An 18,988-nucleotide genomic window follows, 5' to 3' on the forward strand; every position below is an offset into this window, starting at 1 on the left:
CTTTTGGGTAGCCATAACAAGGGTAGTTCTTAATCAATTTGGTCTACATTATTGATATAATAATATAGCTCAATAGTTGGGTTAGATTAGTTCTTTAATTGCTCGGGAGAGAATTAAGGGAATTTTAGTTCCCAAGTGAATAATCAACTCTATTAGGATAAATTGGGTGAAGATAGATCAATTAGCCAACACATTGGACAAAATTGTAATCCTAGAGTTTTACCATTGAAGGGCAATCCGGATTTTGCTTCTTCATAAAGTCCCTCATTCATCTAACGATTAGGGGTCAATTTATTTATTTTTCAATGAAGGGCAATCCGGAATATAGTACAAGGACTGCTATAGTGCTTTTACCACTAAATTTCAATGGTTATCGGTTCATCCACATGCCACATCATTCATAAGAAATCGGCTCGAATTTACAAATGACTTGGTCCAAAACCCGGTTTTAATTCTGACATAATAGGAGTTTTGTGAATATAAATAAAATTCCTGCCAAACTTAAGATCTCAATCAATGAGTTGCAATCAGAGTTTATGAGAAATGAGATTTGATTATTTCTATGAACTGTTATTTTATTGTACAAACATGCAGATTTTTGGTATTGTTAGCAACAGCTTTCACTCTCTTACTCCTCCTTAAAAAGCTCACGACCAATCACCATTCTTCTTATCTCACTTGTTCCTGCTCCGATTTCATACAGCTTCGCATCTCGAAGCAGACGGCCGGTTGTGTACTCATTTACATATCCGTTACCACCTAAACATTGTATAGCCTGCAAACCCGAATACAAATCAATACCATGATTTGGATCACAAATTACAGAATATACCATGTGATCTCCATGTATGAATATGACTCAAACATGGATTGACACTGTTTAGAACAACAAGGCCTACGCTGGATTAGCAAAATACCAATTGATTAGTTTACACATCATCAAACTCTTTAACAGCTTTTTAGCTGTGATCAGCTTCAATGCATGCGGAGCTGAAGACCCACTAAGACTGTTTGGCAGTCAAACAGGAACATGACAGCAAGATGCTAGCAGACAGATCAGTCAGACAGAGTATAGCCCTCTTGGATTTTGAGTACCTTTCATCCGCCCAGTAATCTACCCGAAGTAGAAGAAAAGTCTATTCAAGCCTATCTTTTTCTATCCCGTATTCTGCCATCTTTGTAAAGTTCACATGTATATATATACCATTTGGGAATAGCTATTATTTTGTCATTTTAAGCATGACACTATTGTTAGCTTTTAGTAGATGCCCTGGATTGACCATCTTAATGCTATAAATTGTATGACAAGTCTGCAGATTATAATACCATGACTTCACTCATTAATTGCAGCACTGTTTTCATGAATGTAATACAAAGAAAATTGTGAATAAAAACAAGTAAATCTTTCACCTGCAAAGCAACTTGAGTGGCTCGTTCAGCAGCACAAAGTATAACTCCAGCACAGTCCTGAAATTTTGCATCCACAAAAGTTATTGCATGCCTGAGTTGAGGCGTGCCATACTGCTATACAAGAACACACATTTATTTGATTTTAAGTTCACTTGATCTACATGCCTAGTCAAATAACTGAATCAAATAAATGGCAAAACCCGTTATCCTCACAATATATAGAGAATGTCATCTGAAGTTAGAGCAGCTGTTAATGGTATATGTTCATGTTCATGCGAGCATGGAGAATAACATTGGCCACATAAAATCACCAAGAATTAATAGTATCTGTGAAAGACCAAGAAAACCATGGCATGCACCCCTTTTTTTCCCAACCAAAAATAAATAAATAAGGACTTCGTTTCTTCAGAAACAATCTGATAATAATAGTATATATGTGGAACTTGAAATATTTGCACCTGATGATGATAATGACCAGGTTGGTAAATGTATCAAGTTTCATACAAGAATACATACAACTGTTTTTTTAGAAAAATATCATAAAAAATTTCAGGAATAAGATAAAGGGAAAATAAAAGGAACCTTAGGGTCAACTCTCCCATTGTCGCAGTCCCTTGCAACAGAATAGGCATAGGACCTGAAAAATGAAAGCTGTCAACTTCTGCCATATGTAAATTAAATTTAGAAAGACTTGAAATTTTTATCACAAAACTATACCTTGATGATTGAAGAGAAGTATACATGTCGGCAACTTTCCCCTGTAATTGCAGTGAGCAAGAATGTAAATCTAAAATTCTAAGACAAGCATCCACAGAACATCATCAGGATAGCTTCTGTTAACAATTATTACCAACCTGAATAAACTGAAATTCCCCGATAGGCCGGCCAAACTGTGACCTCTCTCGTATGTAAGGAAGAACAACATCAAGACATGCCTGCATTATACCAATGGGCCCAGCGGACAAAACAAGTCTCTCCAAATCTAGTCCTGACATCAATACATAAACTCCTGAAACAAGCAAAAACCCTCTATTAGAATATAACACAAGAAAACATAATATTAACTCACAGCTGAAACACAAACCTGAGCACCAACTTTACATAGTACTGGCATAATCAAGAATACAAACTAAGACTCCTCTTACAGTTTCTTTTCATAAATATTATTTACTTCTAAAATAGGGTTTCTTCAATCATATCTGAAGTCCATGAGGTCATCTGACTAGGCAGCATACTTTTACCACCATAAAATATCTGCTATTGATCACTATATAGTTCCTATGCCCTAGAAGAAGAGGGAAAAGCTTTCAGAGATGCAAGACCTTTTCCTTCTTTGCCAAGAACATTTTCTTCTGGAATGAAGCAATTCTCAAAGACAAGCTCACATCTGCTCAGACCATCACACCATTATCAGTATGAAAGAGAGGAGCAGAAATGGACTTCAAAATATATGACTTCATTTACAGCTGTACAGACACATACGTATCACTTCCTCGCATCCCAAGTTTGTCCAATTTCTGAGCAGTGGTATATCTGCATAGTGACAAAAAATCAAAAGAGTAATGAATAAATCTATTATCTCATTTTGTTATCAAATTGTGGTCCTACATATGGATTTTATTTTACCTTGAAACAAGATACTCAAGGAAAGGCATATCTAAAAGAAGGGAGGGGGGTGTGACAGAAATTTTATGTATTTAAAACTCATTGATACCAGCCAGCTATCAGCCATTTAGAAAAGGGTGACATAGGTCTTTACGGTCTATATCCAATAAATATTTTTATGAAAAAATAATAATAAGTTGCAGTCATTTCAGGCACCCAAGGAGTACAGTCACAATTGTTTATGTTCTACCATACAAGACCAAAAGAAATGAGTTCATTTATGGACTATCACCCAATGTCCTTTATAGATAAACAAAATGCACAGTAGATAGCTATGATGCACGTACCCAGGTATTCCCTTCTCAACAATAAATGCTGTAATTCCTTTTGAGCCAGCTGTGACATCTGTCTTCGCATAAACAACCTAAAAGATTTGATGAATAAGTATAAAACAAGAAATTTTAGCAGAAGAAAAGTTGTATATTGAAGAAAAGAGGATAACTTTATCCATTTTAAGCAGGGCTTCTTACAACCAGACACTCTGGCAAGGAAAATTTACCACCTAAGGACCGTGTAAAACGGTTTTCTATTCAAGCAAATAGTTTATCTGCTGAATGCTACTGCATGCAGCTTAAAATAAGCATAAAGCACTTGCTACACTGGAAACCACATACAAGTTCAACTACATTTTAAGGAAAAGCATTATTCCATAAAAACTTGTCCTAATCATAATGGAAAGAAATGTTGCTTACACCTAACTATATTTATTGGTTGGAAGAAATACAAACAACAGTCTCCTGCCAATTGGATCACAGGAAAAAGCTGAATCTCACATTCAACAGGAATGTAAGGTTTAGTTATCAAGGTATGGCATCTCTAAATAGCATAGAGTATTAAATTGACAACACTAGATAAATGGACTGCTGAAGAAGAAAAACTTACCACCATATGCATATCATTCACTAGCATGTCTAGCAACTAACAAAATTAATGATTATTAAGTATCAAAATCCACTCAGTCTAATAGGAAGTGACCATACATCCAGAATGTATGCTTCATGTAGATATTCAGGTCAGTTTGGTATACTTACAAGGCTAAGGCTATTTATAGACAGTAAATTTTATACTTTCTTGCGCATCAATCTTAATAGAAATACCAATGTTTGAGCAACGGGACCATTAGTGCACCACATCTTGTTCCCATTTAGAAGATAACCCCCATCAACCCGATCAGCTTTGCACTTCATGCTAACAACATCAGAGCCAGCTGCAGGATTGCAAAAAAAAAAAAAAAAAAAGGCAGATGAAATTATTAGAATTTGTGCAGCCTAAGAAATGTTAATAAATCTAAGATATAAGCTAAGCAAAATGTTTTTCTAAGTTACCATTGGGTTCACTCATAGCAAGGGCTCCTACATGCTCTCCACTGATGAGCTACAAAAAGAGAGAGAGTGGATATATCGTAAAGGAGATAGACTCCAAAAGAAAGAATGAAATAAGTAGGCAGAGGATCTTACTCACAACAAAGAGAGAAGATAACAATGGTACACATAATATTAGCGTGAAGCAGGAGAGTAAGAGATGGTGATATTGTCATGTTCTATTAAATGTAAGAATGCTGTTAAGGGGTAAAACAACTAACAGCTAGCAAGTGATAATGCTTGACAATACAGCAATATAAAAAAATCCCAGGCTATGTTGATTATAGCACACACAGAGAAAAAACTGAGTTTTTTTTTTTTTTATATATCACTTCAATGCCAATAAGGCAATATATTCAAAATTAATGAAAGTTGGGCATTGGATTCGAAATAAAACCTTTGGTAAGTATTTCTCTTTCTGGGCAGGATTTCCATTCCTCACCTAAGAAACCATAAAAAATTTCACCTTAAAACCTGTTAGAAGATGCAGATTGAAAATAGAATACCAAAGGTAATAATTTGGTTTACCAACTGATTGATGCACAGATTAGAATGAGCACCATAGGAAAGACCAACCGACCCCGAAGCACGGCTTATTTCTTCCATTGCTATGCAGTGATACAAGTAACCAAGACCAAGTCCTCCATATTCCTCTTCAAGAGAATAAAAAATACAAGTTCAAGGAAAAAATCAAGTCTTCTTCATTGATGATGTACTTATAAAACAAATAGGATCTTTTAGGCTAAAATTTGTATGGAATCCTTTTGTATTTCACATTTACAGTAAAAGGGAGAAAATGGGTATATTTACCTGGGGCAGTTATCCCATGAAGATTAAAATCCCCCATGAGCTTCCATAAATTAACCTCCTGGATAAATGAATGAGTGAAGAAGCAAACAGAATTCAAAGAAATGAATAAAAAATGAGAATCAAACCAAAAAAAAAAAAAAGTAATAAAAATAAAAAGATTAACTTAATTCGAACCTTGGGGAAAGAATTAGATTGGTCGATCTTGGAAGCATGAGCCGCGATATTTTCTTGTGCAAATTGCCTAACACTTTCTTTGAACTGGCATCATTAACCAAAAAAAAAAAAAGGAAAAGAAATCAAAGGAACTGGGAAAATCTAATGAAAACCAGAATATGTCAAACGTAAAAATTTACATTCTTTTTTTTAAATTAAAAAAAAACCTGTAATTGAGTTTCATCAAAGAGTAAGGAAGTTGAAGAGAAAAAAGCCCGCTGTCTTTCTTTTCTCAAAATTTTGCTGCAAAAAGAACTTGCAGCAATTATCCTCTGCATTTTTATTTGATTTTTTGGTTTTTTTTTCCGATTATAATTGAAAATCTAAAAATTTATACACAGAGAAACAATTAAGAAGAAATAGATGGAGATGGAGCTGGAGATGAAGATGAAAAACAAGCGTTAGTATTTTTTTGTATATTGGGATGTGTGGCGTGCTGGACTTTATTTAATTTTGGAAAGGACACGCGGTGAATTTCAATTGGTGGGATGAAGTTGCCAAGTGCATTGCTGCTATTATCTGAGTAGGACGAGACGAAGTTTATCCTTTTAGTTAATAATCTTCGCTTCATTTATTATTTAGGGTGAGTTTGGATGGTCGGTGCGTTTATCTACAGTTAATGTAAAAATAGCGGTGGCGGTGAGATTAGATACTGTAGCAATACTGTAGCGTGAGACAAAAAGTAAGCTAAACGCACCGCACCGCACCCAATCGCCCATCTAAACTTACTCTTAGTATACGAGTATTGACACTTTTTTTTAACTTTTGTATTAATTGAAGGGTAAATTTCAAAATAGTTATTTTTCTTTGTTTTAGATTATATTTTAGTCATTTATGTTATCGTATTGTAACATTTTAGTCACTGAGTCGTCAATTGTCGTTAACGGTGTTACGGTAAGCTGATGTGGCATGTTAAATCATCATTTCAAATAAAAATTTTAGGTTAAATTATATAATTAGTCCCTATATTTTTTTTGTTTTGAGCAATTTTTTTTCTTTTATATTCTTTCAACTTTCCTTTTTTTTTTCATTCTCTTCTGCTTCTTCTTCTTCTATTTTCCTTCATTCTCCATAGTTTTTCTATATTTTTCATTTGTTAAAACTAGTCCCTATACTTTTATTTTTGAAAATTTTAATTTTTTCTTTTTTATTTATATGATATCTATATAAACACTTGATGATAGTGAGTTTTAACATCATTTTCTTCTTCATTGTTGTTTTTCCATCGATACTAATGTCCACCTTCACTGTAAGACTACTACGAAAGTACCCATTACAACCATTTGCTAACTTCAAAATAAAAACAAATTGACTAAGAGAAATTATTTTGCATAAACTGAAAAACGAAAACTTAAAAAGCAAACCATACGGCAATAACGAAATCGACAAAAACAGTAGCGTAAAAGGAAAAAAGGATGGATCGGAGAAATGTGAATGACACATTTAAACCCCTTATAAAAAATATCGACCACTATTGGGGCATTCCCTAACGAAATGCCCAGAGCCTCAATAGTTGTAACAAGCACCGCTGCCGCCGTCGCCATATCTGTCTCCACCATCGTCTCCAACTTGCCCACAGTCCTGTGCTAAATGGCCCATCTCACCACACTTATCACATCCACCGCCACCACCACCACCACCACCACCTCCACCATAACTGCCTCTCCTTCCCCCTCCACCATAACCATCGGATACATCATTATAACCGCACCACCACCACCACTGCGTTTGGATATGGAGGGGCCACAAACAGGGTTGCCATTGGGACCAGTAACCTCAACAGCCCTGGGCCGACCTTCAGAAGACTTGACAACGTACTTGACCTCTTCACCATTAGCAAGGCTACGAAAACCCTCAGAATGGATGTTTTAACAAATGGAAAACATAGAAAACTACGTTAAAAAAATGACGAAGGGAGGAAAACAGAGGGAGAAGTAAAAGAGAATGGAAAAAAAAAAAGAACAAAAAATGAAAGTTAAAAGAACATAAAAGAAAATAATTAAATTGCTCAAAACGAAAAATATAGGGACCAATTGTATAATTTAACTTAAAAATTTCATTTGAAATGATGAATTAACGTATCACGTCAGCTTATTGTTACACCGTTAATGATAATTAACGGTTCAGTGACTAAAATATTACAACACAATAATGTAAGTGACTAAAACGTAATATTTCAAATATAAGTGATTAAAATGTAACCCGAGGCAAACAAAAGTGACTATTTTAATAGTTTACCCTTAATTGAATGGATAAAACAAATTTTTTATATAAAATTTGAAAGCTAAGCAAATCATTAAGCCTAAAAATTATATTACCGTATTAACTTCCATTAAAAAATAAAAATAATCAACAGAGCATAATCTAATTATGATTATAGATATTTATTTTACTTTTAAGCTTAGGCTTAAGTAAAAATTGTCCCCATAATATAGTATTTAATCTTATTTAAGTATTTAAAATTTTATTTAATTAAAAAGATATCTAAATTATGATTCCATTACACAAAATGGTATTCTAGTTTTAAAAAATTTAGCCAATAATGGTGTCATACGTGACATTTTAATTAAATAAAAATAAAATAAAATATCATTTAATATTATATTTTTCAATTATTTTAATTATTTTTTTGGCATTTTATTCTTCATGATTTCCACTCTTTTAAGTTTTAACCATGACTCAAACACTTTACTTCCGCATTTCTTAAAATCCAATAAAATAATATCATGATTACTTCAAAGAAAACTAAAATCCTCTCACACGATATGTATGTAGAAACCCTTGATTTAGAACACATATGCGTGTTTAAAAATAGCATATAATAAACAATGAAATGTACGTTTTGAAACTAATTAATAATAATTACACATAAAAGATGTATGATATTAAAATAAAAATTAGATTAAATTTTGAGTAAAACGAAATTTAAACAATAAATACATCGATTGACAAGACTAAATGCACTACAATTATTTATTATGGCGCCGTCATCAAAATGAAGGTAATAAATTGTGCATATTATAATAAAAACAATAAAATGAAACTTTGGTTGAGTAGTAAATTTAAAGTTTTACTAATCTAATTGGCATAGGTTTGAATACCGCCATATGCATATTTTTATTGATTTTTGTTAAAATGAAAAGGCTAAAATACCCTCAAATAGTATAACATATTTTAAATACGAAGATCATTTTTTAATTTTCTTAATTGAGTTGATGACCTAGTTGAGGGTGACAAGAACATACTAAAACACTTAAAAATAATATAGATATATAATTGATGGATGTAATAAAGTATGCATAATAAAAAAATGTACAAAATATTAAAATGAAGTTTTAGTTGAGTGGTAAATAAAAGGTATTTTTAATCTAATTGGTGTGGGTTCAAATCTCACAATATATATTTTATTGTTTTGTTAAAATAAAAGATTAAAATACTCTTGAATAGTATAACTTATTTTAATTAGAAAATATTATTTTGTAAAACACCAACTCAGAAGACACTTAATAAATAAGATAGATGCTTAATAACATAATTAGACTTGATTGGCTTAATAAGTTTTATTTAATATTAAATTAATTTATTATTTAGTTAAATATGCCATATGTCACAATTTTATTGATTAAGAGAAAATTTTTTAAACATGAGTGACGATTGGACCATTTTGTGTCACAAAATCATGATTTAAGTATCATTTTTGATAAAAAAAAATGAATATCTAAAACGTGACTCCTCACGGAGGAGATGGCGCGGGTGAAGGGGATCCTTGCTGAAACAGAGGATCAAATCGAAAGATCGCGAGAGCAGGATCGTATACGCGATCAGGAAAGGGCCCGCGAAAGGGCGGGCTTACTAGCTGCCCACTCTGAACTCCAGAATCGTAGTTCTATTCTACAGGTGGAGAAGAACCGTCTGAAGTTTAGAATAAATGAACTTCAGTTTCGGAAGGATCAACAAAAATTCCGTCGTGAGTAGACACTTGTTGGCCCTTTCGATTCCCGGAAGGGACAGAACTTTCCTTTTGGAAATCCTAAGGGCAACGTTTCTGGTCTTATTGCGGAATGGGTACTTGTAAGCTCCGAAGTTAGGTCTAGATTTAAGAAATGTTTCAATAATATCTCTTTTCTCCCGAAGTCAAAAGCCTTGAAATTTTGAGCTTTTAAAAATCAACCTTATTTAAAAACCAGTAACTTTAAGAAAGACTTATTCTAATCTTGAAGATTTTAAAATACCAATTTTCTTCTAATACTTCTAAAAGGAATAGATTTTATATTATATATAGATATAGATAAGTTTTTAATAATAAATATTTTAGTTCAATTATAAATATATCATAATATGTATATAACTTTAGCTTAAAAATTAGTTGAGATTTTAGTAAATTTAAATACCCAAAATAAAATAAGTGAAGAATAATAGAAAAAAAGAGAATAAAGAGTTGTATTATCTTTTTGCAATTCCTTCAGACAGCCCAAATACGATTTTATAGCTTTGAAAATTGATGTATTCCAGAAGAATAGAAAGGCTAAAAAGAAAAAGGAAATTCATTTATGGACGAAATCAGTGTAAAGATAGAATAAATGATGTCACATTCAATAGGTAGTTAAAATCATCAATCATCAACATCCAAGCTTCATGCCAAACCTCATAGCATCATCCAACAATTCATAATTTCCCTCAACTAGCAATATGTTCTTTTTCTTTAGATTAAACGAAGGGAGTCTAGTTCCAAGAGTGCTTTAGTTGAAGCAAGTGTTGAACAGCCAATGTTTCCTCATAATTGTTTTAATAAAGGCCATTATTTGGAATTATCGAGGGATTGGTAATGAAAAATTACAGGAATTTAATTCATCATGATCTGTCTTTCTGAGACAAAAGTTAAGGCCAAGATTTCGGAGAAGAAACTTTCTTTTTCAAAATGCTTTGAAGTGGCAGCACAAGGGTTTAGAGGAGGTTTGGTTTTACTTTGACACAAGAATTTAATTCATCTTGGTGTTAAAAACTCTACTGATCAAACGATTAACTGCTTTATTAAGGAAGGGGGTAAAGAATGGCAAGCTTCTTTCATGTATGTACAATTGAACAAGGAAGCTAAGGCACGGTTTTGGAGGGAGTTGGCGGGTTGGGGTTCAAATCTTAGATTGCCATGGATGATCGTCAAGGATTTCAATGATTTTGCATCTCTGGCTGAATGATGTGGGGGAGCAAGTGATTGTGTCAACAAAATGATATTATTTAAAGAAAGATGGAGTTCTTGTAACTTGCTAAGTATCGGGTCTAATTGAATGAAATATACTTGGGTTCACAAGTCACAAGGTAGAATTATTTTGCAAGAGAGACTAGACAGAGTTTGAATTAATGATTCGGTATTGAGAGTTTTCCTAGAACTTTATGTCTTTACCTTGTTTCGTCTCTATTCAGATCACCTAATCTTGTTGAACACCATTGAACACCATGGGCAAATATGTTCCTCCGAAAGAGTTTAGACCTTTTAGATTTGAGGCAGCATGGCTTACTAACATGGAGTTTGAAGAAACTTTTACGAAGCAATGGGCGAATAACTCTGACAGTCTTACAAATGCAATTGTAGATGTTACTAAGGCAGTGAAGGAGTAGAAAGAGTCGTTTGGTAATATTTTAGTTAAAAAGAAAACTAGTCTGAAAAGACGACGTGGGATTCCACAAGCACCAAATTATATGATCTCGTCTCAACTTCAAAAGTTGGAGGTAGATCTTAATGATGGATATCAAGCCATTTTGATACAAGAAGAACTGTTATGGCTTCAAAAGTCTTGACTTGATTGGATTTCAAAGGTCGAGCGAAATATAAAATTTTTCTACTTTGATGCATGATAACAAGAATAAGGTAATGGGGTTGTTTATTGATGAAGTTTGGGTGACTGATCAAAAGAGAATGATGGACCATGTGGTGCGACTTTTTGCACAACTTTTTTTTTTGCGAAGAAGCGACTTACTCCACTCTCTTGCACTGATTCTAGTTCTCATCTTATGTGTTCTCTATGGATGAGGCGTGTTCAAGCCTGTTCTCAATGAAAGGTTTAAAAGCTCTCTGTCCGAGTGGCATTCAACCAATCCTTTACCAAATTTTTTGAGAGTTTGTCAAGGCTTCTTTGTTTAAATTTGTTAACATGGCACTACGTGAAGGCCAACTTGAGGAATCAGTGGCTCAAGTGTTCTTGGTTCTCATTCCAAAGTCCACATCAGCAGATAGATTACCCTTGTTCATCTTATTAGTTTATTCAACACAACTTACAAGGTACCCTTTAAAATGTTTGTCAATAGATTAGGTCTGGTTTTTACAACAACTTATTGGACCTTTTCAGAATAATTTTCTTGCTAAGAGGAGTACTACGGATAAAATATTAGTTACACAAGAAGTTGTCCATCAATATGTAGGGTCGTAAGAGAGCAATGATTTTGAAAATTGATTTGCAGAAAGTGTACGATAATGGCCATTGGGATTTTCTAAAGTTTGTGCTTATGGGCTTTAGATTACCTATCAAATTGGTTGATCTAATAATGTTTTTAGTCAAATCTAATAAGATTATGTTAATTTGGAATGGATAAATTACCTCAGAATTCTACCACTAACAAGGCTTAAAAAAGGGTGATCCTTTATCAGCATATCTCTTCATTATGGTGATGGAAAAACTTTCTTAGATGATCTTGAATAGAGTTGAGAGGAGGTTACTGGCAACATTTAAGATTTGTAGAAGAGGACTTGATATCTCACGTCTCTTCTTTGCAGATGATTTGTTGTTGTTTGCGTGAGTAAATATTGTGAGAACAAGGTAAAAGAGAATAAATTATTGTACTAGAAAACCACACTAGGTGTTATTCCCAATAAAGATTGGAGGGATCACAAACGTTCCTACTTAAAACTTAATCTCCTAGACAAAATCTCCCTACAATGTAATTTAATAGCATAATATATCACTACATTTACAAATAATAAAAGGGGGAAATTGTCTTATGAAGAAAATGACAATTTTTGGGGATGATTTAAAGGTGGAGAAACCACCTCTACTTATAGTATTACAAACACTCTACAACCTTGTATTTATTTTTAGATGTGAGCTTGTGTTATTTCAACGAATCTCTACCTTAACAAATTTCCACATCTTCAATCTCCTTACAAAACGATATTTGATAGTGTCTTCAAATTCCAACCTTCAAGTTTTAACATTAATCAAGTCCAAACATAGTTGAAACTTGATTGCAATCACAACCTTAGTCATCATATCAACAGGATTCTCGGTGGTTGAAACTTTCAGGATCTTTACTCCACCTTCTTCCAAAATTCCTCATACAAAATGATATTGGACATCAATGTGCTCCGTCATTGCATGATAAACTTGAGTTTTTTCTAACTGAATAGCATTTTGACTATCACAATGTACTTTGACATACTTCTGCTTAATTTCCAATTCACTAAGCAACCCTTAAAGCAAAATTGCTTCTTTTACAGCCTCTGTAGTTGCCATATACTCTATTTTTTGTAGAAGATAAAACAATTGTTGATTGTAAAATAGATTTCCAACTAATCGGTGCCTTTGCTAGAGTAAACACATAACTAATAGTTTACCATCATTTTTCCAGATCATCAACGTAGCCTGAATCATAATATCTTTAACCCCCTAACTCGTATCCAATGCCGAAACAGGGTTACGGAGCATTACCAGACTTACAACTTAAACAATCATACATTTCATAATCAATTATCAATCAAATCAAAAACCATTCAAATACATTCATATAGTCCCTAATACGAGCCCTCGAGGCCCTAAATAAACATTAAAAATGGTTCGAGAATAAACCAAGTACTCAAGAAATTTTTAGAAAAATATTGAAAATTTTCAAAGTGTAGGGAACACACGTCTGTGTGGTCAGGCCGTGTGGGCATTCGAAATGAGGACACACGGCCATGTCCTAGCCCATGTAACTCACTAACTTGGGTCACACGGCCAACCACACGCTCGTGTGCCAAGCCGTGTACCCTTTGAAATGGCCTCACACGCTCGTGTGTCAGGCCGTGTGAAAACTGGAGGGTATACTGACTTGTGCCACATGGCCAAGCCACACTCCCGTGTGCTAGGCCCTGTGAAGCTACTGACTTGATTCCTATAGAAGTATCGAGGGACACACGGCCGTGTGTCACACACGGCTGAGACACACGCCTGTGTCTCTACCCATGTGGATAAAGATAGGCCATTTTTTAAGCCATATTCCTCACCCACATTGGTACCAACCTATACATATCAATCTGCACATAACCATGGCATAAATAAACATTCAAAACCAACTAGTATCAAGTTTATATCATGTACTATCCACACATACAGCATGATATCCATAAGCACATTCATATTATCACTTTTAAACATACCAAATATAGTTTCAAAGTCTACCTAAATGGTCAATCACATATATGAGACATTGTGCTTAAAACTTAGCATACATACATATTTAAAACACAACCATTTAGTGCCAACACACAATCTCACAAGTAAGGCATTCATATAGCAACTATACACCACATATCATAAGGCTATTTACATCTTTTTACATATCAACACATATACCATTTTCAAGCCAAATCAATTGGCTAAATACACAACAAAACATATAGGTCACATTAGCCAAAATGCCTATACATACCATTTAACCCAAAATATAAAGTCCAAAGTACCAAAATAAGAGTTTGATAGTGCGACGTCATCTCCGACAACTTCCAAACCGAGCGAGCTTCCGAATCACTATAAAATACGAAAATTAAAATGGAGTAAGCAATTAAGCTTAGTAAGTTCATATGGCTAATAAATACAACTTACCAAATCATCCACAATTTAGGTAAACAAAGATAAAAGCATAGATACAACTTAATTTAGCCCAAAGCTTATCACACAATCACAATCATGTTAGCCATGTATTTATATATCAAATATAAATCACTTCTCGTATTTCACATAAATACCTGTACTAGTTCGAATCGAACTCATGTAACCTCAAATCATCACTGTGCCCGTTGAACCGTTTGAAATACTATCACAAGTTGTTAGTTAAGACGTAGCTACACGGTACTGCTCACACAAGCTGTAAAGTAATCACAACACATACCGAAAACTCAGCCATCGGTAGGACGTACAAGACCAGCACCCAAAACACTGTAATCCCTAATGACATGTCATTTGTATCCTATCTAATCCTAAGGTTCAATCGGGATCCAATCCATAAGTCGTCGAATCTTCATCGAGTATTTTTGTAGAGTCATATCAATACAATTATAATAATAAAACATTTAAAACACATATAATTTAATGATTATTAATATACGAACTTACCTCGAATTAGTACGAAGAAAATCGACCGATCAATCCACTACTTTATTTTTGCCTCGATCTAATTCTGAATGTGGCTTTTCTTGATCTAAATAATCAACTTTAACTAATTTAATTCTCAATCCATTCAGTTTAATCCAAAATTCATGTTATGGAAAAATTATCATTTTCCCCTATACATTTAACTTCTTTACAATTTAGTCCCTAGGCTCGTAAAATAAATTTTATGCAATTTCACCCCTAACCAAGCCTATCCAAATTTTATATACATCCATATCAGCCCATACATTTCATAATTTCACACATTTAACACAAAATTTTCACCTTTCTCAATTTAACCCCTAATTGGCAATTTCATTAAAAATCCCTTAACAAAAGTTGTTTAATTAACAATAAGGACTCATATTCTTTCATTAAACTTCAAAAAAAAACTAGAATTCTCTCATGGAAAAACCCTAGACTTTTAACCATTTTGCAGATTAATCCCCTAATTAGCAAGGTTAAGCAACAACAATTCCAAAAACATAAAAATCAACAAAAATAAACACCAAAATCACTACATGCAATGACTTTTCTTAAGCAAAATTTTCAAGCTTCCATGGCTCCTTTATGCTGAAATTTTCGATTGGTATATGTGTGAGGAAGATGAGTATTTTGTTTTGTTTTATTTTTATCTTTAATTGACTAATTACCTAATTACCCTTACCTAACTTTAAAATTTTCAAAAATACCATGCCATGACATCCACTATCTCAATTAGTGGTGTAATGACCAAATAAGGACCTCCACTTTAAAATTCTATAGCTATTTAACACCTTTTGCTAATAGAACCCAACTTTCTCACTTTACGCGATTTAGTCGTTTTTCACAAATTAAGCATACAAACGGTAAAATTTCTTAACGAAATTTTTATACCATAATTCTAACATGCTGTATATATTAAAGTAATATTAAAATAAATTTTACGACCTCAAATTTATGGTCCCGAAACCACTGTTCTAATTTCACTAAAAACGGGCTGTTACAATATCCAACCACACTCTGATTATCTTCCTGCTTAAAAATCAATCCAACATTCATTGTATTCTAGATATATCACAAAAATCCATTTCATAGCTTGTCAATGCTCCTTCCCTAAATCATGCATATACTTGCTCACAACCCTAACTGCTTGTGAGATGTCAGATCTTGTATATATCATAGCATATATTAAGCTCCTAACAACATTTGCATATGGTATCATTGACATGTATTCTCGTTCTGCATCATTCTTTGACGACATAGAGACATTAAGCTTAAAATGAGGAGCAAGAGGAATGCTAGTAGGTTTTGACTTCCCATTCATGCCAAAACACTTTAGCAATTTTCTCATATATTATTTTTGAGTCAAACAAAACCTCTTCAAGCTTCTATCTCGAGTTATCTTCATGCCCAAAATCTTTTTTGTTTCTCCTAGATCATTTATTTTAAACTATTTTTTCAATTGTTTACTTTGTCTCATTGAACTCAAGACTTGACGTTATACCAAGTGTTGAATTGAGTTTCCATCATGGGTGACTCTAATTAATGGGCTTGAGTCCCATCCCTTTTGAGGTCCTTTTTACTGCATCTTTATTAAGACTTTTTGTCAATGGATTCGCCAAATTTTCACTTGACCTTACATAATTAATAGTGATCACTCCATCAGAGATTAATTTTCGGACATAACCATGTCTTAATCCAATATGTCTAGACTTTCCATTATATACTTGGCTATATACCTTTGCTAGAGTAGCCTCACTATCACAACGGATAGAAATAGGTAAAATTGGCTTAGGCCATAAAGGTACATCATAAAGTAAATTTTAACCATTCTGCTTCTTTAGATGCAGCGGCTAATGCAATAAATTCTGTTGCCATGGTGAAATCAATAATATATGTTTGTTTCTTAGAACCCCAAGAAATGACTCCTCCACCAAGAATGAAGATCCATCCACTAGTAGATACATGATATTCCAAACTTGTAATCCAACTAGCATCTGAATACCGCTCTAAAACTGGAGGATATCCATTATAACACAATCCATAGTTAATAGTTTTATTTAAGTACCTAAGTACTCTATTCAAAGTTTGCCAACGCAAACTACTTGGATTACTTGTGTACCTACTCAATTTTCCAACAACATATGCAATATCTGGTCTTGTATAAGTCATTATGTACATAAGACAACCAATTAGACTTGCATATTTCAATTGATCAATTTTCCTACCAGTATTAGATACTAATTTTATTTGAGGATCTATGGGTGTAGATGTTGGTATACAGTTGAAAAGATCAAACTTTTTAAGCACATTTTCAATGTAATGTGATTCTAATAAAGTTATAGTGCTTTTATCTCGGGTTATTTTAATCCCAAGAATAACATCTGCTACACTCATATCCTTCATAGTAAAGTTGTTTGACAAGAATTTCTTTGTGTTTTCTATTTGTTCCAAATTCATGTAAAAAATGAGCATGTCATCTACATATAAGCAAATTATGACACATTTTCCATTTTCAAATTTGCTATATATGCACTTATCGGATTCATTTATTTTATAGCCATTAGCTAAAACAACCTTGTCAAACTTTTGGTGCCATTGTTTTGGTGCTTTTTTAAGTCCATATAAAGATTTAACAAGCTTACATACCTTATGCTCTTATCCTGGAACAACAAATCCTTTCGGTTGTTCCATGTACACTTCATCTTCCAATTCACCATTTAAAAATTCAGTTTTAACATCCATTTGGTGAACAACCAAATTATATATAGCGATAAGTGATATTAAGAGTCTAATTGTAGCAATTCTTGCTACTGGAGCATGGGTATCAAGGTAATCAATACCTTGTTTTTGTGTAAAACCTTTGGCTACCAACCTTGCTTTAAATTTATCAATGGTTCCATCGACCTTCATTTTCTTTTTGAGGATCCATTTACAACCTATTGGTTTGGAACCTGGTGGAAGATTAACTAAGTTCCGAGTTTGATTTCCCATTATTGAATATATCTTATCATTTATTGCTTCTTTCCAAAAAGCAGAGTGTTGAAATTTCATTGCCTCTTCAAATGTAATAGGATCAGATTCTGTATTATAATAATAAGGTATATTATTGCATATAATTTCACCTTTTCTTTCTACAAGAAACATAATGAAATCTGGTCCAAAATCTTTGACCTCTTTAATCCTCTTACTTCTTCTTAACTCTTGACAAGATTCATCATTATTATCAATTTATTCTAATGGAATCTCATTCTCATTTGAAGAATGAATCAATTGTTGTGGCTGTAATTGTCTTGATATAGAATTAAATCTATTTTCATCAAAAATAACATCTCTTGATTCAATAACATCTCTTTTGCCTAACTTTTTACATTTAGGTGTTGGAACTTTGACAATAGCTCTACAACCCCAAACCTTCAAATAATTAAGGTTTGGTTTCCTTTTCTTCCATTGTTCATAGGGGGTTATTTTAGTTTCCTTATTAGAAACTTTATTCAATATATGACAAGCTGTTAGAACTGCTTCTCCCCTAAAACCTTTTCCAATATCTGAATATGATAACATTGAATTTACCATTTTAGTCAAGACTCTATTTTTCCTTTCAGCTACACCATTTTGTTGTGATGTGCAAGGGGCTGAAACTTGATGGACAATTTCGTGGAATCAAAATAACTTGGATTATAGTATTTTTCACCTCTACTCGATCTTAAGCACTTGATAAATGATTCACACTATAGTTCAACTTCAAATTTATAAACTTTAAATTTATCAAGTGTTTCATCTTTTGAATGCAATAAATATACATAACAATATCTAGAACAATCATCAATAAAAGTAACAAAATATTTCTTTCCACTTAATGTAGGAGTATTATGCATGTCACATAAATCACTATGTATCAAATCAAGCAATTTTGTTTTCCTTTTAACCTTAGGGAAAAGGTTTCTTGTAATTTTAGTCAAGATACATGTATTGCATTTTTCAATATTATTATTAAAACATGAATTAAATCTAACTTATACATGTCATTCAATTTTCTATAATTCAAATGACCTAATCTATAATGCCACAAACAAAAGATTCAACCATATAAGCGAAATAGTATTTTTATTCTTATTAATAATATTGAGTTTGAACATACTCTCATAC

General features: G+C 33.0%; 1 protein-coding gene and 1 pseudogene across 1 annotated transcript; both read right to left on the reverse strand.

Moving 5' to 3' along the window:
- Positions 1 to 533: 533 nt before the first annotated feature.
- On the reverse strand, positions 534 to 5,873 carry LOC105799307 (isovaleryl-CoA dehydrogenase, mitochondrial). Its single transcript, XM_012629788.2, has 15 exons — positions 5,627 to 5,873; positions 5,421 to 5,504; positions 5,247 to 5,304; positions 4,965 to 5,089; positions 4,834 to 4,878; positions 4,401 to 4,449; positions 4,173 to 4,282; positions 3,363 to 3,439; positions 2,893 to 2,943; positions 2,733 to 2,797; positions 2,265 to 2,419; positions 2,128 to 2,168; positions 1,993 to 2,047; positions 1,411 to 1,467; positions 534 to 775 (listed from the first exon to the last, which is right to left on the reverse strand). Exons 1-15 carry the CDS (start codon positions 5,735 to 5,737, stop codon positions 629 to 631), a joined length of 1,230 nt encoding a protein of 409 aa, XP_012485242.1. The 5' UTR covers positions 5,738 to 5,873; the 3' UTR covers positions 534 to 628.
- Positions 5,874 to 6,701: 828 nt separating this feature from the next.
- Positions 6,702 to 7,327, reverse strand: LOC105799308 (glycine-rich protein 2-like; annotated as a pseudogene).
- Between the last annotated feature and the right edge of the window lie 11,661 nt (positions 7,328 to 18,988).

This window comes from Gossypium raimondii, chromosome 9 (genome assembly GCF_025698545.1).
Source record: "Gossypium raimondii isolate GPD5lz chromosome 9, ASM2569854v1, whole genome shotgun sequence".
NCBI classification, from domain to species: Eukaryota; Viridiplantae; Streptophyta; class Magnoliopsida; order Malvales; family Malvaceae; genus Gossypium; species Gossypium raimondii.

Bases quoted from the DNA above. Each gene is read 5' to 3' on its own strand.
- LOC105799307 (XM_012629788.2), bottom strand. From the start codon at position 5,737: ATGCAGAGGATAATTGCTGCAAGTTCTTTTTGCAGCAAAATTTTGAGA. The intron at 5,505-5,626 runs GTTTTTTTTTAA...TAATGATGCCAG, and splicing joins TTGATGAAACTCAATTACAG to TTCAAAGAAAGTGTTAGGCA. The intron at 5,090-5,246 runs GTAAATATACCC...ATTCTCTTGAAG, and splicing joins TCATGGGATAACTGCCCCAG to AGGAATATGGAGGACTTGGT.